Source organism: Zingiber officinale, chromosome 2A, assembly GCF_018446385.1.
Source record: "Zingiber officinale cultivar Zhangliang chromosome 2A, Zo_v1.1, whole genome shotgun sequence".
Classification (NCBI taxonomy): Eukaryota; Viridiplantae; Streptophyta; class Magnoliopsida; order Zingiberales; family Zingiberaceae; genus Zingiber; species Zingiber officinale.
The window spans coordinates 799,208-826,274 of NC_055988.1; the positions used below are offsets into that span (position 1 = coordinate 799,208).

Here is a 27,067-nt window from a genome sequence, read left to right on the forward strand (position 1 = left end):
CTTATTATTATAATTGTCAACAGATTTTTTTTTTTTCAAAAATATTAAAAGAGTATCTCATCAAATTTTTATCCAAAAAAAATTCTTATTCTAATATTTTTTTATAGTTATTATAATATAAAGTAAAATTTTTAAAAACTTAATTAAAATTATTCAGTTAAAATTAATTTAGTATTTAAAAGCTGATCCTGTCCGAACCAGGAGTCAACGGACGCTGGGGATGTGACGTTCCCTGCTGGATCCTCGAGTGCTCCGGCGAACCTGCAACAAAACCGAACCGGGAGGGGTGTCCCGGCAACGGTCCTCCGATGCTCAAGTCAGGCGAGGAATAACAAAGAGGTGGCTTCAGAGATTCAGACCAGCGTACCTCCGGTGAAGAAATGGAGACCTTATATAGACCTCTCGAGGGAGCCTGGGCGCGCCAATCAAAGCAATCACCTGCTTTCGACCATGTCCAGATATGGGTCTGTCAGAAGAGCATCCATAAGGCCATACCGCTACTGTATCAACCTCTCCATGATGTGACGGCAAGATCCTTTATCGTGAAATCTTGTGTACGGCATAATCATCAGACTTGCCTTTGCTGACATCCCATATCCTGAGCCGAACGAATAGGCCGCTCGGCTAACCTTTGTATCCTCGCCCTTATCCTGGCCGAACGGACCACCCGCTCGGCCCTTCGGTTCCAGCCGGGCAGACACCCGCTCGGCCATTCAGTCCTCCCGCTTTGGCGTCGGAAACCCAAGCCTATGGCTGGGTTATCTCTGGCTCCGCTCGGACCTGCTCAACTGCTTGACGCGGTCATTACCCGCTTAGTCAGCCCTCCATCCGTCCTCAGGTTGGGACCCTTTAGGAAGTGGGTCCCCCATTCTTACCGCCGGATCACTGCTATAAGTGTTAAAATGATTTTGATTAAAATAATAAGAATTATTTTAATATAATAGTAATTTATGTATACTAATTTTAATTAAGTTGATGAACAAGTTAAATGGATTTATTTTAATTGGATTTAACTTTTTTATGAAAATTTTAATAAAAAATTTAAATGGATTTATTTTAATAAAAGTATTTTTGAAATGAAAATATAAGTTTAAATATTAAAAAAAGATTGTTTTATGAAAATAAATGATGCTCTTATAATTTGGACTAAAATTATAGAGATGGAGTTGCATTGGAGAAACTCTAACCAGTAAGAAAATTGTCTCACCAAAATAATGACATTCATCTACTGTGGAAACTTTTTCATCCAATTTCTTTTAAGTAATAATTTTTTAAACTATTAAAAAAAATAATAAAAAATAATGAAATCTCAAATCATATGAATACTTTTCATAATAACTATACCGTTAATGGTAGAGTAAAGAAGCACTCAAACAAATAATGATCAAAATTCAAATTTTATAGACCATATTATATAGCACTAGGGGCATGTCCCCTCAAGTGTTTGTCCTTCCCCATACCTCATTCAATTATACAAAATTAGTAATCATGATTTACCTCATTCATATTAATTTGAAAATAATAGGATGAAGGTCTTGAAAATGAGTGAACACATATATAATAACTTAGGGCACGGTTTAGTGGTAAGTACTTGGGATAAGACCGTAGTGATTAGGGGTCAAATCTTTGCAGAGGGTTTCATCGTCTCTATAGACTCCCACCCAATGGCGTAGCTAGGTTCAACAACTGCCCTGGGCTAAAAATGCTGAGCCCAGTAAAGCCCAACCCAACATAGCAAGGTTAACATTTAAAATCATTGGGCTGCTTGTTGGGTGAGGCTTAAAATTTACTGGGCATTGCTAGGCTGCACTGGTCTAGAGCCCAGCAAAGCCCAGCCCTGGCTACGCCCTTGCTCCCACCCATACACATGTCACTTGGGTTTCTCCGCTTTACTTTCCTCCCAATGGTAGTGGGTCGCCTGGGGGCCGCTAATGTGGTAGATCCATATTTTTTGTAGTAACTTGGGAAACATACATGGGGCCGTGTCGATCACCCCAGGTTCGATGTTACTTAGTTCATCATGTTTTTTATAATAAATACACCTATGCCTTCGAGGCTATGGTACATCGAAAGGGCGTCAAGTTGTCACCTAGGCACCTGTGGTTCGATCTCCAACTACGACATATTTGCAGAGATTTTTTTTCCAAATGAGGAGTGCAACAATATGATGCTAGACTTTTGGGTCCCGCAAGCACTTCTCGATTTATCCTAACGGTCAATGGAAAACTTTAATGGGGATGAGCTAGTCACCCCAATTTTGGTGTTACCTAATTCATTATTTTTTTATAATAACTACACCTATAATTTCGTTCGGTTTCTAATCTCTCTTATGTAAAGGGTTATTGTAGCAAAATATCTCTGTGATTTACAAATTGTATCTAGCGAGGGTCCGACGATACTAGAGCGCCTAAAATGAATGTTATCATCCCTATAATAACTACACCTGTAGCCCTCTTGAATTAATGTAATTGGGTCCCCTCGGAACGGTGTGATGGTTAAGATATGGGGTGTTGCCACATGAGGTCTTGGGGTCGAAACTCGACGTGACCGAGCATAACTTCCCTCATGTCTTGGCCATTTGTATGAATGACTAATAGCTGTGTTGGCTTAGGGATGGGTTGACGGAGATGCTGGGGGTGAGTGAATCGCCTTTTGTCACATGAATATACGTATACAAAGAAAGATAAATTATTTACAAATTAATCCAGAAGTGAGAAGAAATTTTAAAAAAAAAACATATATACGCTCGCCAAAAATTGATAGTTTGCTCCATTATAATAATACTACTCTCTTCTAATCAACTATATTTATAAATTGGGCTTGCCTGCCTACAAAATCCTCCTCCTCCTATCTATCAACCACCAACAGATAGTCGCTCCAAGCGTCACTGACTCCGTCAGTGTCTCTCCTCTGTTTTTTATCTTGGATGATTTATTTCGACCGTTCGATCTGACAGGGCAGAATGGAAACGGACGCCATCCAAGCGGAAAATCAGACGGCAATGCGGCGATATCACCGCCTCCGCCAGATCGGCACACTGCTCCGCTATCTCGAGGCCGCCGCCGCCGTCCTCCTCCTCCTCTCCTGGTCCTCCGCCCGCGTCCCCGACGCCGCTCGCCTCTCCGCCGACTTCCTCCGCCACCTCGTCGCCGTCATTCTCAGCCCCCGATTCGTCTTCCTCCTCGGGAACGCCATCGTCGTTCTCCTCCTCGCCGAATCACACCGACATTCCCCTTCCTCCTCCACTTCCTCCTCCGCGGGTGATATGATCTACCGAGAGTTCGTCGAGAGCCGCGCCGGCGGCCACCTCCCTCGCTCCCTCGCGCCGTCGTCGCCGGAAGAAGTGATTTACGAGGACAAGGAGGTTTGCATCGAGATGCCGGCGCTACGGAGAAGCCGATCTGCGAGAATGAGACGGCGGCGGGGGGCAACGAAGGGAACCGATTTGACGACGGAACCAGACGAGGCTGCGCAGGAGGAAGAAGACGAGGAGGAGTTCCGGCGAGCTGTGGAAGCGTTCATCGCGAAACAAACTAGGTTTCTCCGCGAGGAGGAGGAATGCAAGGCCGCGGTCTTCCCCACCTTATCATATCCCGCAGGAACACCAGACCGTCGTGGTGCCCTTGCTTGAGGAACTAACTACTACAAATGGAGAAATTAAACAGAGTTCTTCTCACCTCTATGTTGAAATAATTTTTTATTTTTCAAGTTCAAAATATATGCATTGACAATGAAATAAAAATTTCTGCATTCCGTTTTAATTATTTATATTAGTTCAATATATAAAAATTTAATTAAATAAATAAATTTAAATAATTTATTAAACTAAATAAAAAAACTTAAACACATATTTAGTTAATAAATATTTAATTTATTAACATTCATGAATAATATTCACGAATCATATTCATTAATAATTTTTTTAAAATATCTAAATAAATAAATAAATTTAAATTATCAAATTTAATAATCAATTAAACAATTAAAAATTTAAAACAATTAAATAAGTTTGAATTAAGAGTTCGATAACATCTAAACGAATAAAACTCGAACCAAGTTCGAATGAAGCTCAAGCCAAATTTGAATTGAGAGCTCAATAACATCTAAACGAACCAAGCTCAAGCCAAACTTTAAATAAGCTCAATCTCATAAAAAATAAACCAAGTCAAACTTGAACAATAATTTCAAAAGTTTGATTCATTTTAACATGGGCTCAGTTCGATTATCTTATCAAATAAACTTAAACATCACAAAGCTCAGCTCGACTCGTTACCGCCCATAAATATTTGTTCCAATTGTAATAAAAAGTAGATAAAAATTTAGTCCTATAGTCATCCGTGAAGAAATAAATTGAAAAGTTATAGTCAACCAGTGTGAGAATGTATTTTTTTTTTTTTTTTTTTGATTTTATTGAGACACGATCCCTTATCCATTCTAATAATATCTATTCTACCGTAAATATTTGGTCCAAAAACATAATCTTGTGAACTGATATTTGAATCAAATTAAATTAAATTCAATTTCATTTATTCTGAAGACTACAAGTGCTGTGTGACTCATGATTCATTCCTGAAACTTTTAGATGGGAGTGAGAAGAAATACTCGATGATGTCAAAAGAAGAGAAAGGAATCAATTCCATGTTCTAGTTTTTGGTTCTGAAACACTCACTAAATCCATCTTTAATCTTTTAAACTTTTATAGTAGAAAATAATTATACTCATCTAGACGTTACTCATAGTCTATTAAAAAAATGTAAAAGAAGATAAATCATAGGATAAATCTATCACGACTCTTGCTCAACTTGGAAGATGCCTTGCAAAGCAATTTCACATCACCAAATGTGTCCCATTTCCCTTCTACTGGAGAAAATGAAGCCTTTCACAAAGTAAAGCATTAAATAAATCTTTTTTTGTTAAACTTCTTTCAATTGATTTTGCTTTATTAAATGACAAAGTTGTGAGAGGAAAAAAAAACAAGTGAGAAATTTGAATCAAGAAAAGTTGCTGCATGAAAATAAAGCAGTTTTGGGTGCTTTTGCTTTGGCTTATATATGCAATATACAACAGTGATAAAGAGATCCAACACTAAACATCATGTAAAACTAAGTGCATAGTGTCTTGTGCAATAATAAGTTATTACCAAATGGGTCATCAGTAATTATAACTCAATTAATTATTCAATAAGTAGTAATTATTTATTCAAAAAGATTGTTAGGCATTGATGCCTGGATTCTTAAATTAGTAGGAAAGCAAATATATTGCCCAGTTGACCTATGAACTTTTTGAAAATCCTCTCCTGAACTAGGATTAATCGGTTCGAATAGTTGGATATTAGATTTTAAAAAATATATAATATATATAATAGTTATATGGACTTGTCACTAGAACTAATTGGATTTATTATTTTTTTTCAAATACACATGAATATTCAATCTGTAAAGAGTTTGAAAAATCAGACTTTTAATATATTTATGATGCTCCCATTAATTCACCTATAACATTACCCTAGCTATGGAGATGGTGACACCACAAGAGATGCAAGAATATTTGATGCAAAAGAGGTTTAATTAGTTGGAATTGGCTAGCTAAAAACTAACATTCCTATGTGCTGTTCAAAAAAGAATGGGAAGAATCTATGACTATGTTCATCAAGCAGCAATACATTATCTCATAATTGGATTACTTTTCCATTCCATGTCTAACCCTTTGCACTCCTCTTGTGGAAAACTTAAACAAGATGTTGATATTGCAACAAAAGCATTTATTCTACCAAAATACTTTGACTGATTGACTCATTTCTATTTTTTTTTCCTTCTTTTAAATGGTATATGCTTAGCTAATCTCCTAGTTTAGACAAGACTAATAGCAATGTTTATCCATTAACATTGAGGGAATCTAATTCTCTTAGTCATTGTCCACTAGGTTCAACTAGAAACATGCATCAAAAAATATTTCTCTGAAAATATATTCTTCGTCTATGAAAGAGACCTTAATTCTTTCTTACAAGAACGGTAATAGACAAGAACTCAAAGATGTAGTGGTTAATTAGTTCTGTAACATTTGGAAAGTCTACAGCTAGGGCTGTAAATAAGTCAAATCGAGTCAAGTTTTAGGGTATTCAAGCTTGATAAAGTAACCAAGTCAAGACAAGCCGAACCTAAAATGATCCAAGTCTTTGAAATGGTTATTCAAGTTTGGCTTAGCTTATTTTTGATGAGCTTGAACTTAGCTTGAGTCTGATTCGTTTAGATGTTATCGAGCTTTCAATTCAAGCTTGACTTGAATTTGATTTGTTTAGATGTTATCAAACTCTCAATTCAAATTTATTTGATTGTTTAAAACTTTTATTCATTTGAGTGATTATTAAGCTTGGTAATTCAAATTTATTTATTTATTTAAAAAAAAAATGTTTGTTTATTTAGTATGTTCATAAAAGTTTTATTAATAAACATGGTTCACGAACATTATTTATAACATTAATGAGCTAAACACATATGTGTTTAAACTTATTTATTTAATTTAATGAGTTGTTCAGGCATATTTATTTAATCGATTTGGTGTGTATTAAATGAACATAAATAAGTTCTTGGTTACAAGTCGAACATCAAACTTATTTATGAACATTCAGTACATATACAGCTCTAGCTCTATCTCTAGCTCCTTATTCCATGATCCACTCAGTTATGGTTAAACCTCTCCAGCACACAAACAAGTACAAAAAGTAAGATGACAAGCATGAACTGAAGATGCAAAACAAATGTAAGAGGAACAATAAGAAACTCCGCCAAGAAACCAAGTGATAACTTTATAAGAAATAAAAAACAAAGTAATTTCTACATGGACATCTGTACAGGAAGACTATGGATGAACTCTGGAAATTGCAAAACATTGATTTGACTCTCCAAGATCTCCTTATTATGCAGCTAGCAGAAATTGTAGCAAAGCTCGAGAAACACAAACAATGTCTTCATTGTCACAAGCCCTGTTGTTGCTGATACAACTTCCTTGAATTACTAACCAAAGGGCAAAGCTGATAACTGAATTGTTTTTTGCAAATAATAATCAGACTATCAATCTCTCTGACGATGATGATCCACCTGCTTCTTTACTTTCCAGATCATTTGAATTGTTACTCTCCGTTACAGTCTCAATCTCCATTTTGCCTGCATGGTTCCATCGGCTTCTTCGATCCTTTTAGGGAAGAAAACGCAAGGCAGATTAAATTTCTCAAGCTGTGCCTCGAGATGAAGCTGAAAACTAGATTATCTAAAGAGAATCCACCTAAATTACTCCATCTAAAAATTTTACTTTAAATTTTAGATAAGATAATTAAAAAGTCTTTGCGTCAGCTACTCTGTCCATTCCTTAAATTTTATATTTATGAATAGTATTATCTAAATTTAGAGAATGGACCATTCCCTATTCGGGGTAGATTTAAATTTGGTTAGACGGATTACCGAACGGATCTAAACTCATTGACCAAATTTAGAAACGGATTCGGAGTGGATTATGAGTTTCAATGAACCCATCCCATATATGTAATAATAATAATAATATTTATGTTTTATATTTATATTATATAATATAAAATATACAATAATAATAACTTAGTGTTAATTTGTATTTTTTTTTTCTCAACAGGTTGGCGGGTCCAACTCGTTATGGATCCATCGGATTTTGAACCGAGTCTGGACGGGATAGGTTGAAAAATTAGGCGAGGTGGATCCGGATTCAAATCTATTTTTTTTTTTGACAAGGCTGGTTATAAAATTGACCAAAGCCGACTCAAATCTGCTCTGTTACCATCTCTATCTAGTGTGGACAATCAATATTCCTGAAGTAAAAAAAACATATCAACTAATTACAATCCACTTAATAACATTCGTTGGTCTTTATCAACAACTAATATCTTTTTCAGACTATTATCTGTATCTTTTTTCTGAAACAAAACAACTTGTATAAAGATTTTTATATTAAAGTTTGAGCGCGGATCCTTTAGTCTGCAAAACGCTGACCAGAGGATGGGCCACTCTCCACCATTGGTGGAGAGTGATGTCCCCCGCTTATTTTACACATGGGACCATCATTCTCTACCAATGATGGAGAGGTGCCCATTCTCTGGTCCACGTTTTGCGGACCAGAGGAACTGAGCTGCTAAAGTTTACCTCACTCTTCCTTCCTTAGCTTTACTTTTAAGGATAATAATAGGACGAATTTAAATCTGACCCGTATTAAATTCATTCCATTCCGATTAAATAGATTATAGGGTGGGCTTAAATCTGTTGATCGGATTTAAAAGTGGGTTTGGGATGAATTACGGGTTCTAATGAACCCGCCCATGTGTGTGTGTATATATATAAGCTTAGCAGGTTGACGGATCCAACTAGCCCCGAACCTGTTGGGTTTTGAGCGGGGTCAGACGGGACGAGTTAAAAAAGTAGGCGGGGCGGGTCCGGATTCGGGTCTATGTTTTTCTAGAGAGGTAGATTCTGGTATTAGTCAAAGCCGACTCAAACCTACCCGTTGCCATCCCTACCATAAATATTATATATAAGAGAGAAAATATAGGAAAACTGAAATATAGCGTAGTGAAAAGTCAATATTTAAATTTAATAAAGTAATTTTTTTATCATAAATTATGTACTTTGGATAGAGAAACTAATGTGGATGTTCTAAGATGTTTATACAAGTTCAAACTGACCTCGTCGGCTTCCAACATTCGGACAACCTGACCCATGTTAGGTCGTTTGTTCGACTCAGGATCGACACATCTCAAAGCGACCAATAGAACGCGCTTAAGAGCTCGAGCAGCTGGTTTAACATGAAGAACAGGATCCACTACTTCCTCTGTTCTCCTACTTCCAACCATCATTTTAAGCCACTCCACAAGATTCACCTGCACGTCCAATTTCACTTGGCATCAGTAATAACTTATTGTCCTGGCTTTAGGATAGATAGATGAATGTACCTCACTTGCAGGCCTGCCATGATCCACAGGATCCCTCCCGGTCACCGTTTCCAGTAACAAAACTCCGAAGCTGTAAACGTCACTCTTCTCGTTCAGAAGTCCAGTATTCGCATATTCAGGAGCCACATACCTAAAGCGAAAGCGAAAGCGAACGCGAAAGCGAACAAAATATTAGCTCTGGTGGTGAATCCACATGAGGGAAAAGTGGCATACCCGAATGTTCCCATAACTCTGGTAGTAATGTGGCTTTTGCCTGCACCCAAGAGCTTAGCTAGCCCGAAATCAGACACCTTCCCATTGTACTCATCATCAAGTAAGATATTGCTGGATTTTATGTCACGATGAACAACCTTTGGCTCGATTGCCTCGTGCAAATAGGCAAGGCTGCAAAACAAGCACATACAATCACTCAATTACCATCCGCGACACGTTAATCGACATGAATCTGTTAACGAGAGCCCGTACGCCTTGGCGGTGCCTAGGATCGACTTCATGCGTTGTTCCCAAGTAAGAACACCATGTTGATGCAAAGCTCCATGAAGCCATTGCTCCAAGTTTCCATTGTTGACATATTCATAAACAAGCATCCTATAAAAACAAGCTGAGTATCACTGACAAAGATAACCATCCTCAAAACAAGATAAAGGCATTAGTGCTCAAGTAACAAAATAAGTCTTTAAAAGAGATAAAACAGAATTATCAAAATTGACCGGATTAAATTACCAAATCAAATTATAACAAAATTATTAGAATAATCCAAATACTAATATGATTTGATTTGGTAATTTGATCCAATCAATTTTGATAATTCTGTTTTATCTCTTTTAGTCTTCACCTGTGGGTTCCTTCTATGCAATATCCCAGAAGTCTGACTAGATTTTTGTGTCGGACATGGCCGATAGCTTCCACTTCCACTTGGAATTCTTTATCAGCTTGGCCTCTGAAACATTCATATCAAGTGAAAAATTAGAATATAATTTCAATGACAATGTTTTGGATCACTGAAAATCACAATGGCAATGAGACTAAAAAAATGACACCAACAGATTATTCAGAAGCTTCTTGACTGCAACATCGGTTCCGTTTATCAGACGTCCGCGATAAACAACTCCATATCCACCCTCGCCGAGGATATTTTCCTTGGAGAACCGATTTGTAGCATTCTCGAGATCCCGAAGTGTAAACCAGTGGCCCCATCCCAAGTGTGAGAACTCCGGCAAACCGATCAACGGAGACGCGGTGACAAGACTATACGGTGAGTACGGTTTCCTGGCATGGCCTGAGCTACCTTCATCGCCGGAATAGGAACTACCAGCCCTGTCAATGTGGTAAGCTGAGCTGCATTGGCTCATGTTATCAGCATCACTAGATTTGCTCACTGTCATATGGGTGAGCAGCTTTCCAGAGTCCTCACTGAACTTGTCATAGGATGAGTGGAAAGCTCCGTCGCGCTCTTGAAGCGACCGGGCGAGGCTACGAGCGCCAATTCTATCAACTGTAATCTCTTTTGAGACATTGGGGATTTGTGAGACGACAATTTTATCGAAGGACGACCGCCTAGTCTTCCGCTGAGAGGTGACCCATAGGGAGAGGATAGAGAGAATGAACACGATCAAAACACCAACAGAAATGCCAATCACAACCCAAAGTCTCAGCCCAAGCACCGGCGTCTTTTCTGATAATTCAGCATTTAAAGAATCACCTGATGCCATTTTTGCTTCCTGAAACCGACAATGAAAAATGCAGTAAATCATCAATTATCCACAATTTTGGCACAAACTTTTGGGGTTTCTCATTCTCCCATCAATTTTCTTCAATGATGACTGATACAATGCAATTGGAAATTGAGAATCAAAAACCCTGAAAATGTACATTCAAAAACCACCCAAAGAGTATCCTACAACAAGGAGAAAGAGAAGTACCTATGTCTGTTCTTCTAGTCTCGATGATCCTTGAGTGACAAAGTAAAGGGCTTTCGTCCTCAGGCAAAGCAAAAAAAAAAGAAAAAAAGTCTAATGGAAGAACAGAGAACAGATGGAGAATGAAGATAGGCAAGACGAACTCGGTGAAATGTTTACCTTTTCTCTTTCTATTCCTCGACGTGAGAGGGGGAAGATGGAGCTTTGCGTGAGAGGGGAAAAGCAGTAAAGATAAAGCAAGCTAGCGGAGAGTGCAGGGTCGGCACAAGGAGTAGAGAAGACATGCACCAAGGATTGGAAGTGATTAAATGCGCCGACCAGTAAAAAAAGAAAAACCTCCAAAGCCAACTTCATGGCTGGCGTTACTCCCTCCATCTCAGGGCCAAATCTTAACTCTCCGTAATACCTTCCAAGTTAGATTTGAAGTTTTCCAAATGTCGTAACCGGGTGTTGGGCAGGAATAGGATGCTCTTCTTCTCCCTTTTCCTCTGTAAAAAAGGATGAATCGATGCCTTGCACGAGATGGGAGGAAGCATGGCAGGGCCACTTTAGTTAATCTTTAACATCATTTCCCCACAACAGGATGATGGTTATTATAATCTGCACACTGCACTGCACAGGGGCCACGGGCCACATAGCAGGCCTCTGTGCTTGTGCATGCTGTGGCAATTATGCCACAGCTTGTTCTGATGGTCCAAGTTGTTCGTCGTCAAAGGTGGAAAAGGCATTCGGCTCACATGCAGCTGTAGTTCTCGTGACAGTACACGCGAGTTAATGGCCCTGCTAGGGAAAGGAATGGAAGGGTCATGGAGATCGTATGAAGTAATCCCAAAGCTGGTTAAATTTACACTAGTGTATGTAGGAATGTAAACGAATTGAATTGAGCTGAATAATATGAAGCTCGAGTTCGACTCTTTTAGGTTATATTTAGCCTCGAGCTCTGCTTGAGCTTGAATTGAACTTTTAACATAAGATTCGAGCTCAGCTCATTTTAGAATTATTAAGCTCGTAAATAGTTCGAGCTCGGCTCGTTATTAATTTGATTATCATAGTTAATGAGTCTAACTCGTTAAGTAAGCTCGGCCTCATTTTCGAGCTCAAGTTCATTTTTAAGCTTGTTTTAAAGCTCGTTTTTTGATTCGTTTTAAGGCTCATTTTAGAGCTCATTTTGCAAACTTATTAAGCTAGGCCGAAAACTCATTTGAATAAATATTCAATAAACCTAACAACTAACTGTTATATTAAACTTCCAAACTCAACATATCGAACATGTTCACGAGCTCTTTAATTGAGCTGAGCTCGAGTCCGAGTTCACAAGCCTATAAACGAACATGTTCTTGAGCCCTTTAAATGAGTCGAGCTCAAGCCTTTTAAACGAGCCGAACTCGAGCCTGAACTCGTGAGCCTATAAACGAACATTTCGTGAGCTCACGAGTCGAATAGCTCAGCTCGATAAAACTGTCGAGTTCGAAATCAAGCTCAAACTTGGCTCGATAAAATAAGCAAACGAACTCGAATAAACTTTTTACCGAATCGAGCCCCATCCAAATAGCACACGAGCCATTTGATTAATTTAAACAAGCCGAGCTTATAAACGAACATGTTCTTGAGCCCTTTAAACGAGACGAGCTTGAGCTTAAACTCGGGAGCCTATAAACGAACATTTCACGAGCTCACGAGTCGAATAGCTCGGCTCGATAAAATTGTCGAGTTCGAAATCAAACTTGAGCTTGTCTCAATAAAATAAACAAACAAACTCGAATGAACTTTTTACCGAATCGAGCCCATCAAAATAACACGCGAGCCATTTGATTAATTTAAACGAGCCGAGCTTGAGCTTAAACTCGCGAGCCTATAAACGAACATTTTCACGGGCTCACGAGTCGAATATCCTTAAGCTCGAGCTCGGCTCGATAAAACTGTCGAGCTCGAAATCAAACTCGAGCTCGGCTCGATAAGATAAACAAATGAACTTTTTACCAAATCCAGCTCCGAATAGTACGCGAGCCATTTGATTAATTTACATTCCTAAGTCTCTGAACATACGTTCAAAATATAGTGTACGTTTCTGTAAGCCCCACAAACCATATGCAGCTATCTATCTACTTGTGTCTTCCTCATCCCACCACTTGTGACCTGGAAAGGAAAAGCTGAAAAAAAAAATTCTTTTTCATTCCAGTTAAATAAAAAACAAGAAGTGGTCCAAATCAATGGAACTGAAAACAAAATGTCGATTTGGAAATTTGGTCTTACGTGTATTATTCAAAATAGCAGTGTGCCATCAGTCCACTACCTTCCCCGCTGCCATTAAGTCAGGGTGGAGAAAGATGACAATTTTTTTTATGTTTCATGCTTGAACTGCTAGTTTTAAATTACCGTTCGTATCCAGGAGAATTAGTGGAAAAAGTATCGACCACCGCAGGGATGAGTTTTGACCGAGTGAAACAGAGCAAAAATGGAATGGATCTATTTCTATAACGATTCAATTTTAACATTTGAAATCACAATTAGGATGAAAACATTCAAATGAATCATACCATTCAAAATGATACGACGGGCGGATCATGTGAGCCTCCGAATCGGAACAAAGTCAAGAAAAGGTCAACTCTTAAAGCCCGCGTATTTGATCGTCGCGGCTGAGAGTTCATCCGACTAGATCGATGGGCCGGTCAGACACCAATTCGCTCAATGTAGGTGAGTCGGTAAAGACGAGTCAACACTTTCCAGAGCCAAGACTTCTTTGTCACTTGAAGATAACACGATTAACTAACTTGGTCGAGTAGTCCAGTCGATCGGAATTACGGTTCGATCAGACACAAAGGACACCTAGTGCGATAAAACTCTTTAGCGAAAATAAATTAATGAGGGATGAGTCCCCGACAACATGTTAAAGGACCAATCGGCTTGCTCTCACAAGCATTTGTTGATCGGGTCATGGGAGGAACTCGATCGGCTTGCCATGTAAGCATATTGTGGACCCTCCAACCCAACGGTCTCATATTCCTTTTTGGCATTTTGTATCACGGAGAACAGAGAATATTCTATATACAAGCTGTACGTCAGAAACTTCCTCTCTGTCAAACACAGAAATTACGAGTCCATTTTTGGAAAGGTGTTAAAACATCTTTATAGTTTGTCCTTTTTGGAAACGCTTTAGCATTCGTGTACAGATAAATAGCAATACTATAAAAGGAGGTTTCCATCTGCAGGCACAAGTATGTTCACATTATACGAGACTACATAATTTTACACACACATCCACTGTTCATCGCCTTCTACCGATCATTGACTTAGCGTCGAAGGGCCTACGCCGAGACCCCTTCCCTAGTTCGGTCACTAACGTTCTTTTTGATACGCATGAGTGCTTCGGAGTTATCTTCAGACAACAAGGAGTCTTCATTTTATTAACACCAGAGCCACCGTTCCCAGCCAGCTATCTTCTCCGCTTTCTGACAAGATCACAATATATTTCATAATTTGGCCTTTATCTAATATAATTACTATCAAATCAAAATCAAAATAGAAAAAAAATGAGTAAATGTTTAAATCAAGCAAGACGGATTGGATTAACCTAACAGACAAATTAAGTGTGTAGATTAGGCCTAGCAAATCAATTAGATTGTGCAGTAGAAAGACTTGATCAAACAGATAAACTCATCAAACTAATCAATTAAGAGAGATGGATTAGACTAAATGAGATGATTGATCAATTAACAAACTAAAAATGTTAGTTAGAATAACTAATCTTATCCAAGTGTGTCATGTAGATGAAGTAAATTAGGAAAATCAATTTGGCACGTTGATTAAATTAGATAGGTCTAAAAAGATAGATTATTGGATAGTTAGACCATACAGGTGTTGACCAATGAGATTTACATATCTTTATAATTGTGTGATATTATCCACTTTGGACATAAATTCTATTTATTTTTGGACTTTACTCAAAACATCTCATACTAAAGGAGATATCTTTTATCTTATAAGTCCATGATATTTTTTATATATTTTTAATGTAAAATTTTGATTATATTCCTAACAATAGGTTAATCAAGTTGAATGGATCGATCAAATTAGGACTCATACAATCTCCCTATGATGTGATGTCTAGAAATTCTTAGGTGTAATACCTAAGTTTCTATAATCCCTTTACCACTTCATTCCAGATTTCTACTTCCCAAACCACTAAACCCTCAATATTTGCTTGTGCTACATCATATTTGGTATCATAGCTTTAGAGCTTTAATATGTCTACAAGATTTGAGAGGAGCTTTAGAGGAAAGTTAACTGATAATCAACATGATGAAATACTTATTCGCATGATGGAGCAATTTGATGACATGCAAATTCATCTAAATGGTGCTAAAGTCGTGATTTCTCAATGCAAAAGTGATCAAGTCCAAAGAGAGCATGAAGATGATATTGAAAATCAAAGAGTAGAAGAAGAAAATTATTTTTGATTATGGAGTTTATATTAGAGATGATTTGGAAGAAGATGAAGACATTTCTCGCAAGTGTTGTTAGACATATTCTTACTATTCCAAAATTCTAAGGTGAAGATTGACAACAGACATCTATTTTTCATATATTAGTTTGTTGTAGAAATCAAGCACATAAGTTTATCATTAACGGAGGAAGTTATATGAATGTTGTCTTAGCATCTATGGTACAGCACCTCAAGCTTCATACGTAACCACATCCCCAACCATACAAGGTCGGATGGTTTGATAGCACAACTATTTCGGTAATATAAAGAACACCGCCTTTTTCCCTTTCTTGTGAAACTTATAATGGCTTTATTTGGTATGACATTATCCTTATGAAAGTAACTCATATATTTCTTGGGAGACCTTGGCTATATGATCGAGATGTGCATCATTATGGCATTGAGAACACATACGCTTTCATGTTCAACAACAAGAAAGTATTATTGAAACAAATGACTGCTGAAATAAAGAAATATAAGCAAAAGAAGGCAAAGAACGTTACAATTAGTGGAAAATCTCTTTACATTCGGACCAATAAAAATTTTCAGTAAAGAAAGTTCTACTATATATGCTCTTATAATCGAAGAAGTTAAAGAAGTATTTCCTCCTAAAGCTTCCTTATTTTCTTCAAATATCACTATACTATTAAATGACTTTTTTGATGTGGCTCCAAAACAATTAGCTAGTGAGCTTATGCAAATACATAAAATTCAGCATGCCATTAATTTGTATCAGGTTCACAACTACCCAATCCACCAGCAAGAGACATAGTTATTAGCAACATCTTTAACATTGAGGATCTTACTTTATATTTTGGACATGAAGATGTTATGACAAGCAATGCACATAATGTTCATTTGCCATCAATTCAAATAATGAAAGATGACATTGAAGATGTAATTGATCATCAGATTGTGTCTTAAAAGAAAAGCGATTATCAAAAGTATCTTATCAAATGGAAGACATGACCCCTTTCTAAATGCACATGATTACTAATGATGAATTTCAACAGCTAAATAAAGACTATTATGAAAGATTCCACATTTTTAACTAGTTTGGGATGAGTTTTTCTCACCTGAGAAGAGTTGATGGAGATAAGTGATAAATTTTGTTAAAAGTCTATTAAGCAGAAATAAAGATCCTAAAACTCCACTATTAACTAGACATGTTTTGAAAGATGATAAATCTACTTGGGAAATGATATAAAGTTTATCAATCAAAGGGTTGAAGTCAATAGTCAAAAGCCAACATTAAATGTCTAATAATTTTAATGTGCTTTAATTTCCCATGTTTGGAAAATTATACCATATTTATAATTCTTTTTATATTTTCTATGTATCTTTATGAGTCCTTTGTATTTTTATGAGTCCTTTGGGTTTACAATAAGTCCATCTACTAATATTTATGTTGCTTGAGTCCTTATATAAATATATGTATTGCTGTAATGATGGGATATGAAATAATATCAAAGTTTTGAGAGTTATCTTTGATTGTGTGATAGCATGTCCCTAAGCTGTGATGCCTAGGAATCCTTAGGTGTGATACCTAAGTTTCTAAAAATTCGGTTTGGTTAATTCATTTTTTTTAATTCGTAATTCAGTTAAATTGAATAAACATAATTTGATTATTTTTTATTTTAAAATATAATTAATTAAATAAAATCTAAATTTGATTAATTTAGTTTTAAAATTTTAGTAAATCAGGTCAAAAATTGAATTAACTGTATTTAATCAGCTCGGTTTGTTTGATTTTCGTAAGAAAATTTGATGAGTTCAATTGGTTCAAAAAAATTTAAATGTATTCGGTTTGAATCCTCAATCCTAGGTATGGCCAAGTCAGTTGTCAGCCTTTTATACAACAGAAATGATATACATCTCGAATCTACACCTCGAAACTCCATCTTGGCTGACATGGATGCTTGCATGGACACATCCAAGTCAGCACAAAAATTAGACAACCCTCAGCGACATCTCTCCTTTCTCCTTTCTCTCTATTCTACTTTCTCTCTCTTCCCCTCCCTAGCCCTAAATCTCCAATCTCCTCTCCTTCGAACCCGCCCTTAACTCAGCCTTCCCCTGCCCTAAATTTACTCCTCTCCTTCAATTATATAGCAATGTCTGGCAAACCCTCCTTCCCTAGTGAAGGATTCAGCCAACGAGCAGCTGAGCAGTGAAGAACCAACCCTCCCCTGCCCTAAATCTCCCTTCCTTCGTCTCTTTGAAAATATCGATGAAGCCCTCCTGTCATGCCCCAAGACTGGGGACCGACCGGGGATTGACATCGGGGTTGCTTTCAACCCAAAGTTCGAAAACAACCAGCCTCGGTAATATAGTAATTGCCATATAAAGTCAGTCTTTATATTCCCAATATAAAAAGTACACTGTTTTTATTATTCGACGAATTAAATTACATTTCCCTAACTAAAGTAAGGAACTCATAGTTGCAGCAGAATACTAGTCTTCCTGTCCATAATTGGAGTCGGTTCACCATCCCCAGAACTTGACTTACTCTATCCTTGATCTTTTTCTCGGTAGCACTTTCGTCTTTAATTGAAACGGTTTGTAAAGGGGTGAGTGATTTGGGAATCACTCAGCAAGCGAGGGATATAACACAAATACTGAAATTCTTGCGAAGTAATAGTAAAAATAACAAAAAAAAAATCTAGACACAGATTTCATGTGAGCACTTAAATTAAAACATGTTCCTCATGCCTTAACTGATATTAGCCCTCTAGAATTATCTCTCATAAAGAAGAGGCCAGAGATCAGATATATTGTAGAAGTCAGACATGTTCAAAATACGTATTCCTACTATTTATTTCATGATCAGTCTAGTGCCCAAAATTACGCAAAGAAGTGAAACAAATTAATTTTCAGAGAATAAAAACTATTGCTTCCGAAAAATCCATAATTTGTGTAATAAGTCCACTTACCCATTCCTTAGAAGTTGCTACGGCGGTGACCTCTTCTTCCTTGCTTAAAATGAATCTGCTGGGGTTCTGTCTTTTCTTAAGGCCCAACCTGTTGGTGCAATTTCCAGTAGGTCAAGGTTGACCTAGTTGACCAAGCGTAAACCTTGGTCATGGTTTCGATGTTTGACAATACAGAAATACAAGTAGACATGGACAATGCAGGTGCAGTTGTCCATACGGAGAGATACTGATCAAGGTCTGATCAGGTTGAATGAAGAAGAGTCAAGTAGGTCAAGGTTGACCGGATACTTGACTGGGAAGTCCTAACTGGGATGTTAGGCAGAATGAAAATCCTAGTGAGTGAAGCTAGGTGAAAGGGAAAGTCCTGGTGAGTGAAGCCAGACAGTTGGAAAAGTCCTGGTGAGTGAAGCCAGGAAGATCGGAAAGTCCTGGTGAGTGAAACCAGGCAGTTCGGAAAGTCCTGGTGAGTGAAACCAGGCAGTTCGGAAAGTCCTGGTGAGTGAAGCCAGGCAGTGGGAAAGTCCTGGTGAGTGAAGCCAGGCAGTTGGAAAGTCCTGGTGAGTGAAGCCGGGCAGATTGGAAATCCTGGTGAGTGAAGCCAGGTGAAAACCCTAGTGAGTGAAGCTAGGTGAAAGTCCTGGTGAGTGAAGCCGGGCAAGGGAAAATCCAGATGGATCAAGGGTGATCAGACATCTGGTATTGTGAAGGTCAAGTAGGTCAAGGGAGTGACCAGATAGAAAAGTCCATGTGGGTCAAAGGGATTGACCGGACACTTGGTGGGGAGTCTTAGCAGGTCAAGGGAGTGACCGGATGCTAAGCATGATGTACCAATAGGTCAAGGTTGACCGGATGTTGGTTTGGAAGGTTTGGGACTTGGTTTGGGCAAAAACCAAGCTCTGGATCGATCAGTGGATCGATCCAGTGATACACTGGGTATCTGGATCGGTCTGGTGACCGATCAGTAACCAAACAGTAGCCTACTGAGTGTTATCTGATCGGTCTGCAGACCGATCAGGAAACAACGATCAGAAGGCAAAAAGTTCGGGAGAAAAGGAAGGGAATGCATGCTGATCGGTCCCTGGACCGATCAGAGGTATCCTGGACCGATCAGGCTTCAGCCTGATCGGTCCAGAACTATCCGTTGTGAGCCAACGGTCTTCTATCTTCTGGCTTCTTCTTCGCAGGTGGATGCAGGTATAAGAGGGCTGAGGGCTTCTACAGTGCAGTAACTCTCTCACTCTTCTTCTGGCCCGAAGCTTCTGCTTCTTCACTGCTGTGCTCTTGAGCTTTGCTGAGCTCCGAAGCTTCGGGTGAGCTTCTTCGACTGAGTTACTTGTTGGCATTCGTCCGTGAAGTTGGTGCTTCATCCAGGACTTCAGTCGACGAGAAGACAAGCGAGTATTTGTACATTCATTGTGTATTTTGTTCTTGCTCTTCTTTGTATTTCCATATTGTTGTTGCAAGCTATTGTGGCGAGGTTTCTCCACCCACAAGGAGTACTTATTAGCCGGTTCTCCAGGGACTCATCCACCGACGGATTGATAGGGCTCGTCCACCTTACGGATACGCCGAGGAGTAGGAGTATCACCTCCGAACCTCGTTACATCCATCGAGTTTGAGGTTTGTTTTCTTCCTTTTCGTTTCTACGTTTCATTTCCGCTGCGCTAACCCTAATCGTAGGAAGAAACGCGAAGGATTTGGGGCGGCTATTCACACCCCCCCTCTCTAGCCGCGATCATCGATCCTAACAAGTGGTATCAGAGCGAGGTCGCTCTTCGCCGGATTAACACCCGAGGGAGCACAAGCTAGAGATGGATCAACTCGGAGAAGACATCACCATTCCACCTTTCTATGATCGCGACGACTTCGCGTTTTGGAAGGTAAGAATGAAGTACTTTCTTATGACTAACCTTGAAAATTGGAGTTGTGTTCAATTAGGTTTCAAGTCTCCGATGGACAAGAAAGGATAAACCCTAGAGAAGAAGGAGTGGACCAAGGAACAAGTCCATCAATCCCTAGTCAACGATGAGGTATTGAAAATTTTTGAATTTTCTTTACCTAATGATGTTTTGTGTAGGATAGGTGGATATAACGATGCCAAGGAGTTGTGGAACAACTTGGCAAAGTTCCATGAGGAGAACTCCACTTCAAGCCATAAAGAGGAGTCAAGCGAGCCAAGGAGTTCACATCATGGAGGGATGGATTTAGAAGTTGAGGGCTACTCAACATCTAAAGAAGAAGAGGAGGAGAGTTCTTCTTTAAGTTCGGAGCAAGAAGAAGAAGCGTCTACCTCCGGAAGGGATGAAGGAGAGAGCGTTCATCCATCCTCAACTCTAGGTAACTCAAGTCATTTAGTTTCTAGCAAATTACACATAATGTGCTTTGAGTGTAGGGAATTTGGACATTACAAGAGTAAATGTCCAAAGAGGGTTAGAAAGACTCCACCCGCGCCAAAGGTCAAGGAAGCCGGAGTCCCAACATGCAAGGGCAAGGAGCACGTGGTGTGCTTCCAATGCAAGCGAAGGGGACACTATAGGAGCCAATGTCCGAGGGGGAGGCAATCTCACAAGGACAAGAGACCGAGCACATCGATAGGGGGAGCTAAGGCAAACCCTAAGGTAATCTCTAAGGCACATTATTGCAATACTAGTAAGATGCATGCTAGTAGTTTGATTGCAATTGACAATAATGATAAGCATGATAATTATAGAAATCGATACACATGCTTAGGTGCCAAACATGTGAGCCTAGATAAGGATAACACTAGGAAAGCCAACCCTAGGATCAACTCATCTAAGGTTAAGGGAAACCTAGATAGGAATCCTAAAACTACTAGACATATGCCTAGGAGTACCTCAAAGAACAATGACAAATTAAAACTTAAGGTATTAGAAAAGGAGAATCAAGTCTTGAGGTCAAGACTTGACACTTTAGAAAAGACCCTTAAAAATTTAGAGAAGTCAACTCTAGGGTCTAAGGGTCAAAAACCCAAGTCCAAGGACATGAAAGGTTTGGGTCACAAACCTAAGTCCCAAGTGGTCAAGCCCACTTATCACAATGTTCCATTCGATTATGAAACAAGACCTAGGGCTAGAAATGTTGGAGTGTATACTGAAAGCCTAAGCTTTGTAAACATTCATTATGAATAAAGAATCACATTTGGTCAAATTTTCTACATTTAGTTGTAGTTGTTCAATTAATTTATATTGTAGATAATATAGTATGTGGTGTCACATACAGAAGATGATATTATCAGTACCTTATAAATTATAAACAGTAGCTCACGACCAAAATGGAAAGGAACAAACCATTAGAAGGTCGTAGTGTAATTAGGTATCAGTTTATCTTGACTGTATAGTTACACTAGTACACTCAGAGTGTATTGAGTAGGACCATTTGAGGTCGTTTCTTTTATACTGACTTTATAAAGAAACAAAGACCTCGGTTATTATGGAAGTGTGTGCTCTTAATCCTAATATAATAACAAGCACATATATTTGATATTCATTTCTTTAATTTATCAATGGGTGAGATTTAGTTCGATGAATCAATAAACCCGATAAGTTGGGAAATGATATCACTTATAGTGTGTGTTGTTGATTATAGAAGGAAACTGTGTCCTAGAGATACTAGGTTGATAATGTCCTCAAGAGGAGCTCATAAAGATTGTCATGTTAAACCCTGCAGGTGGACTTAGTCCGACATGATAAAAAGGTTGAGTGGTACTACTCTTGGACTTAGATATTAATTAAATGAGTTGTCAGTAACTCACTTAATTAGTGGACATTCGATATCTTAAACACGGAGACTAACACACTCATAATAAGAAGGAGCCCAAAATGTAATTTGGGATTGATGCGGTAGTTCAATGATAGTTCTCTAGTGGAATGAATTATCATTGATAAAATTAAGTTGTGTGTTCGGGAGAACACGGATGCTTAATTTTATCGGAGACCAAAACCAATTCCTCCTCTCGGTCCCTATCGTAGCCTCTTATTTATAGAGTTCTATACCCACCTATACCCACCTTCTATACCCACCCATAGGGGGTCGACCAAGCTAGCTTGGGAACAAGCTAGGGCCGGCCTATTAGGTGGTAGGCCCTAGCTTGAACCCAAGCTAGTAGGGCCGGCCAAATTAAATTAAAAAAGAAATTTAATTTTAATTTTTATTATTATGTGAAAGATATAATTTAAAGAGAATTAAAATTAAAATATCTCTCTTGTAAAAGATCTACAAAAGATTAAAGAAAGAGATTAGATCTCTTTCCTTATTTGTAGATTGGAGAGATGTTTTATTTTCTCTTTAAAATTATTCACATGTTAATAAAATTAAAATTATAGAAATTTCCTTTTATTAACCATGAAGAGATTTTTAAAGAGAAATTTTATTTTTTAAAATTTCCGGAAACAAATTAGGAAGTTTTAATTATTGATTAAAACTTGTCTAATTTTTTCGTTCATTGATGTGGCCGGCCATTGATTTTAGTTTGGGAAATTTTATTTTATTTTTCTCAATAAAATCATGTCAAGGAAATTGAGGAAATTTTATTGTAATTAAATTTCCTAATTTGCCTAGGCCAAGGAATATAAAAGAAGGGGTAGGGGTGCCTTCATGAGATACAACCTCTATTATTTTCTCTCCCTCTTTTGTTCCTTGGTGTGGCCGGCCATCCTCTCCCTCTCTTCCTCTTGTGGTGGCCGAACCTCTCTCCCTTCCTTGGAGCTCTTGTGGTGGCCGGATACTACTTGGAGAAGAAGAAGAAGAAGGAGAGAAAGCTAGCATCTCTTGGAGCTTGGTTAGTATTTTGATTTTCTTCTTTGGTGAAGTTCTTCCTTTGTGGCCGAACCTTGCTTGGAGGAGAAGAAGGTGGTTGGTGGTTTCTCATCTTGGTAGATCATTGCCCACACAACGTCCGAGGTTAGAAGAGGAATACGGTAGAAGATCAAGAGGTTTTTCTACAAGGTATAATTAGTAATTTTTCTTTCCGCATCATGCTAGTTATTTATGGAAATAATACCAAATACAAGAGGCTTACGTTCTAGAATTTCGAATATGTTTTTCGATATTGTGTTCTTTTGTTTTTTCTTTTCCTTGTGATTTGATTGTTCTCTTTGGTTAACCTAAAGTTATTTTAGGAAATTAAATATTAGCTTTCTATAAAAGGTTTTGTCTAGTCGGTGGTGGTTGCTCCCATATCCAAGAAGGTCATGTGCCTCGCCACGTCAGTACTGGGAACCAATTATGGAAATTAATATTTAATGGAATTAATAACTTAAGGAGACTTGGGTCGAACGTGTAAAGTTCCGCAGGAGATCCAAGTCAAAACCTAAAAGAACAAATAGATTAAGTTTTGGATCAAACGTGTTAAGTTCCGCAGGCGATCCAAAATTTAATTTAAAAGAACACATGGTAGCTAGGAAAAGGTTCAGACCTTTGTACAAAATTTTTGTACAGTGGAACCTATAGGTTTTCCGAGTAGCAACCAACAAGAAAGACCATCACCAAGGTCACAAGGGGGGTCACCCCTAGAGTTGATCTTGATGAGTCCCAAATGACCAAGGCTTCAAAGCCTAGGAGGGTCATTAGAAGGGTTGTTAGGGAAGTCATCCCTAGTGAATACTTAGTGAACCCAATGAGCTCCAATAGGTATTGAGTTCCTAGTAGCGTGATTTCATCACGCTAGATGAGTTAGGGTGTGCCAACCTTACTTGAATAGGTAGTTAACCTAATCATGGCAAAATGTGGCACTTTAGGAATTTTCAATGTGTAATCAAGCCTTGAAAATGAAATGGAAAGCTATTCCTAAGGTGATTAGGATGTGCCAATCACATTTGAGGAGTTCTCTAGAGTCAATTGGCACATAGTGATCTAAAAATCTTTGGTATATGATTTTAGGTCTATTACTCTTAGGAATATAGAACCTATGGCAAAATGATCAAAACTGTCAAAAATGACAACTAAGGCTAGAATTAGGTATTTCCTATACCTTTACATGTTATTTTCCATATATTGTTTGTCATATGCCATGTCATGACATCATATTTATTTTATGATCATTTAAAATGTCATGATAATGCTTAGGTTGTTTAAATATCATGCTTTATTTAAGTTTCATAATTTATGTCATGACATCATGACATTGGCACATGTTATTATGTATGATATCATTCTATGTCATGTCATCTTCTCTTGCATTTATAATCAATGAAATTGATTTAAGGTTAAAAACATAATTTGATATGGAGATCAAATTGATGTTTAGAAAATGCATGAGACCTTAGCCTAAGATAACCTAAACCCATATCTCACATCAAAATTGACTTGGATGTGTTTGATACACCTTAGATGTGTGTGAGATATTAGGATGATGAGTTAGGAACAAGGTGCATAGTTCTTGTACCTAGATGAGCCTAATTCAAAATTGGGGATCATAGGGAAAGCTTATGTACAAGTCATGTACATTTAGCCCAAAGATTGTGGTCCTAAATTAAATGGTTTAAAATCATTTCAAAATTGATTTGAAAAACCTTGATGAAACTTTTCTAGTGATAACATTCATCATTGAGCAAAGTGATACAAAATGAGTTAACTTTGAGCTATTTCAAAGACTTTTGCACTTTGTATTAAGATTTGAAAAGGGAAGTTATTTTCATAGAAAACTATTTTTTCTTGATAGTACATGTTATGAGGAATGTATCCTCAAAATTTCACAATTTTTGGAATTTTTTGTAATTTTCTAGGAGTTTCTGAATTTCGGGAGGAAAATCAGAAATTCTGATATCAGACTTGTGGACCGATCAGAGAGGATCCTGATCGGTCCAGGAAAGTGTGGATCGGTCACTAGGACCGATCCAGGAGAGTGTGGATTGGTCTGGTGACCGATCCAGTGAAGGCTGATCGGTCTGGTGACCGATCAGCGCGTGCCAACTTGCTGATTTTTTGACTGGGAGTTGGTGTTTTGGATTTCTAAAGGTTTAAAACTCTCCAAGACATTGTTGGTGCAATGGTCAAGGGGGAGTTGACCTTTAGAGGGAGTTTTACCTATTAGTCAAGGAGGAGTTGACTTTTAGGGGGAGTTTTTACTCGTCGAAATTTTTGAAGATGAGTGATATGGGATTATCACTAAGTTGATTGTTGAATTTAGTATCAAGGGAGAAATTAAGGGTTTCAATGAAAGGTATGAGACTTTCATTAGGAAGAAACTCTTGACCTTGATTCACTCCTTTTGATGTGTGTCAAAAAGGGGAAGAATGTCTAGAGAATGTTTAAGGAAGAACATTGGAGTTAGTGGGAGAGTTTGTTGATCACGACGAGTGAAGTTGTGAACAACGATAACTTACTCTTCAGAGGGAGAGTTTGTTGATGTGTGCCACTAGGGGGAGAATGAAGGGTTTAAGTTAGACCTTCATTATCTAAGAAGGAGGTTGCCTTCTTAGAAGGAGAATGTAAGGTTGTAACTTATGTTCCATTACCTAGTGGCATGAGGAAAGTTGAGGCTATTGGATTAGCCTAACTTAAAGGTATTGTCAAATATCAAAAAGGGGGAGATTGTTGGTGCAATTTCCAGTAGGTCAAGGTTGACCTAGTTGACCAAGCGTAAACCTTGGTCATGGTTTCGATGTTTGACAATACAGAAATACATGTAGACATGGACAATGCAGGTGCAGTTGTCCATACGGAGAGATACTGATCAAGGTCTGATCAGGTTGAATGAAGAAGAGTCAAGTAGGTCAAGGTTGACCGGATACTTGACTGGGAAGTCCTAACTGGGATGTTAGGCAGAATGAAAATCCTAGTGAGTGAAGCTAGGTGAAAGGGAAAGTCCTGGTGAGTGAAGCCAGGCAGTGGAAAAGTCCTGGTGAGTGAAGCCAGGCAGTTGTGAAAACCCTAGTGAGTGGAGCTAGGTGAAAGTCCTGGTGAGTGAAGCCAGGCAGTGGAAAAGTCCTGGTGAGTGAAGCCAGGCAGTTGGAAAGTCCTGGTGAGTGAAGCCGGGCAGATTGGAAAACCTGGTGAGTGAAGCCAGGTGAAAATCCTAGTGAGTGAAGTTAGATGAAAGTCCTGGTGAGTGAAGCCGGGCAAGGGAAAATCCAGATGGATCAAGGGTGATCAGACATCTGGTATTGTGAAGGTCAAGTAGGTCAAGAGAGTGACCGGATACTTGACACGAAGAGAAAAGTCCATGTGGGTCAAAGGGATTGACCGGACACTTGGTGGGGAGTCTTAGCAGGTCAAGGGAGTGACCGGATGCTAAGCATGATGTACCAATAGGTCAAGGTTGACCGGATGTTGGTTTGGAAGGTTTGGGACTTGGTTTGGGCAAAAACCAAGCTCTGGATCGATCAGTGGATCGATCCGGATACATCGGTATCGGATCGGTCTGGTGACCGATCAATAATCAAACAGTAGCCTCTTGAGTGTTATCCGATCGGTCTGCAGACCGATCAGACAACGATCGAAGGCAAAAGTTCGGGAGAAAAGGAAGGAATGCATGCTGATCGGTCCTGGACCAATCGGAGGAATCCGATCGGTCCCGAGACCGATCAGATGTCGCGCGTCAGCCTGATCGGTCCAGAACTATCCGTTGTGAGCCAACGGTCTTCTATCTTCGGCTTCTTCTTGCAGGTGGATGCGGTATAAGAGGGCTTCTACTGAAGGAAACTCTCTCACTCTTCTTCTGGTCCGAAGCTTCTGCTTCTTCACTGCTGTGCTCTTGAGCTTTGCTGAGCTCCGAAGCTTCGGGTGAGCTTCTTCGACTGAGTTG

General features: G+C 38.6%; 2 protein-coding genes across 4 annotated transcripts; one reads left to right on the forward strand and one right to left on the reverse strand.

The window, feature by feature from the left end:
- Positions 1–2,757: 2,757 nt before the first annotated feature.
- LOC122040429 lies at positions 2,758–3,749 on the forward strand. The gene has a single exon (XM_042599743.1). The coding sequence runs from the start codon at positions 2,963–2,965 to the stop codon at positions 3,629–3,631; it is 669 nt and encodes a 222-aa protein (XP_042455677.1). The 5' UTR covers positions 2,758–2,962; the 3' UTR covers positions 3,632–3,749.
- Positions 3,750–6,789: 3,040 nt separating this feature from the next.
- Positions 6,790–11,444, reverse strand: LOC122040428 (probable receptor-like protein kinase At2g42960). Of its 3 annotated transcripts, none has more exons than XM_042599742.1 (9): positions 11,047–11,443; positions 10,891–10,919; positions 10,013–10,689; positions 9,804–9,908; positions 9,434–9,556; positions 9,182–9,352; positions 8,969–9,098; positions 8,702–8,896; positions 6,790–7,191 (listed from the first exon to the last, which is right to left on the reverse strand). In XM_042599742.1, the coding sequence occupies exons 3-9, from the start codon at positions 10,678–10,680 to the stop codon at positions 7,063–7,065; spliced, it is 1,521 nt and encodes a 506-aa protein (XP_042455676.1). In that variant the 5' UTR covers positions 10,681–10,689; positions 10,891–10,919; positions 11,047–11,443; the 3' UTR covers positions 6,790–7,062. The 3 variants fall into 3 exon arrangements, with proteins under 3 accessions (XP_042455676.1, XP_042455675.1, XP_042455674.1); XM_042599741.1 differs by having other exon boundaries at positions 10,891–10,948; XM_042599740.1 differs by lacking the exon at positions 10,891–10,919 and having other exon boundaries at positions 11,047–11,444.
- Positions 11,445–27,067: the final 15,623 nt, after the last annotated feature.

Coding starts and splice junctions, on each gene's coding strand:
- LOC122040428 (XM_042599740.1), bottom strand. CDS start 11,262: ATGGAGGGAGTAACGCCAGCCATGAAGTTGGCTTTGGAGGTTTTTCTT. Junction 9,909..10,012: donor AAGAAGCTTCTGAATAATCT/GTTGGTGTCATT, acceptor TGAATGTTTCAG/AGGCCAAGCTGATAAAGAAT. Junction 9,557..9,803: donor TGCATAGAAGGAACCCACAG/GTGAAGACTAAA, acceptor TTGTTTTTATAG/GATGCTTGTTTATGAATATG.
- LOC122040429 (XM_042599743.1), top strand. CDS start 2,963: ATGGAAACGGACGCCATCCAAGCGGAAAATCAGACGGCAATGCGGCGA.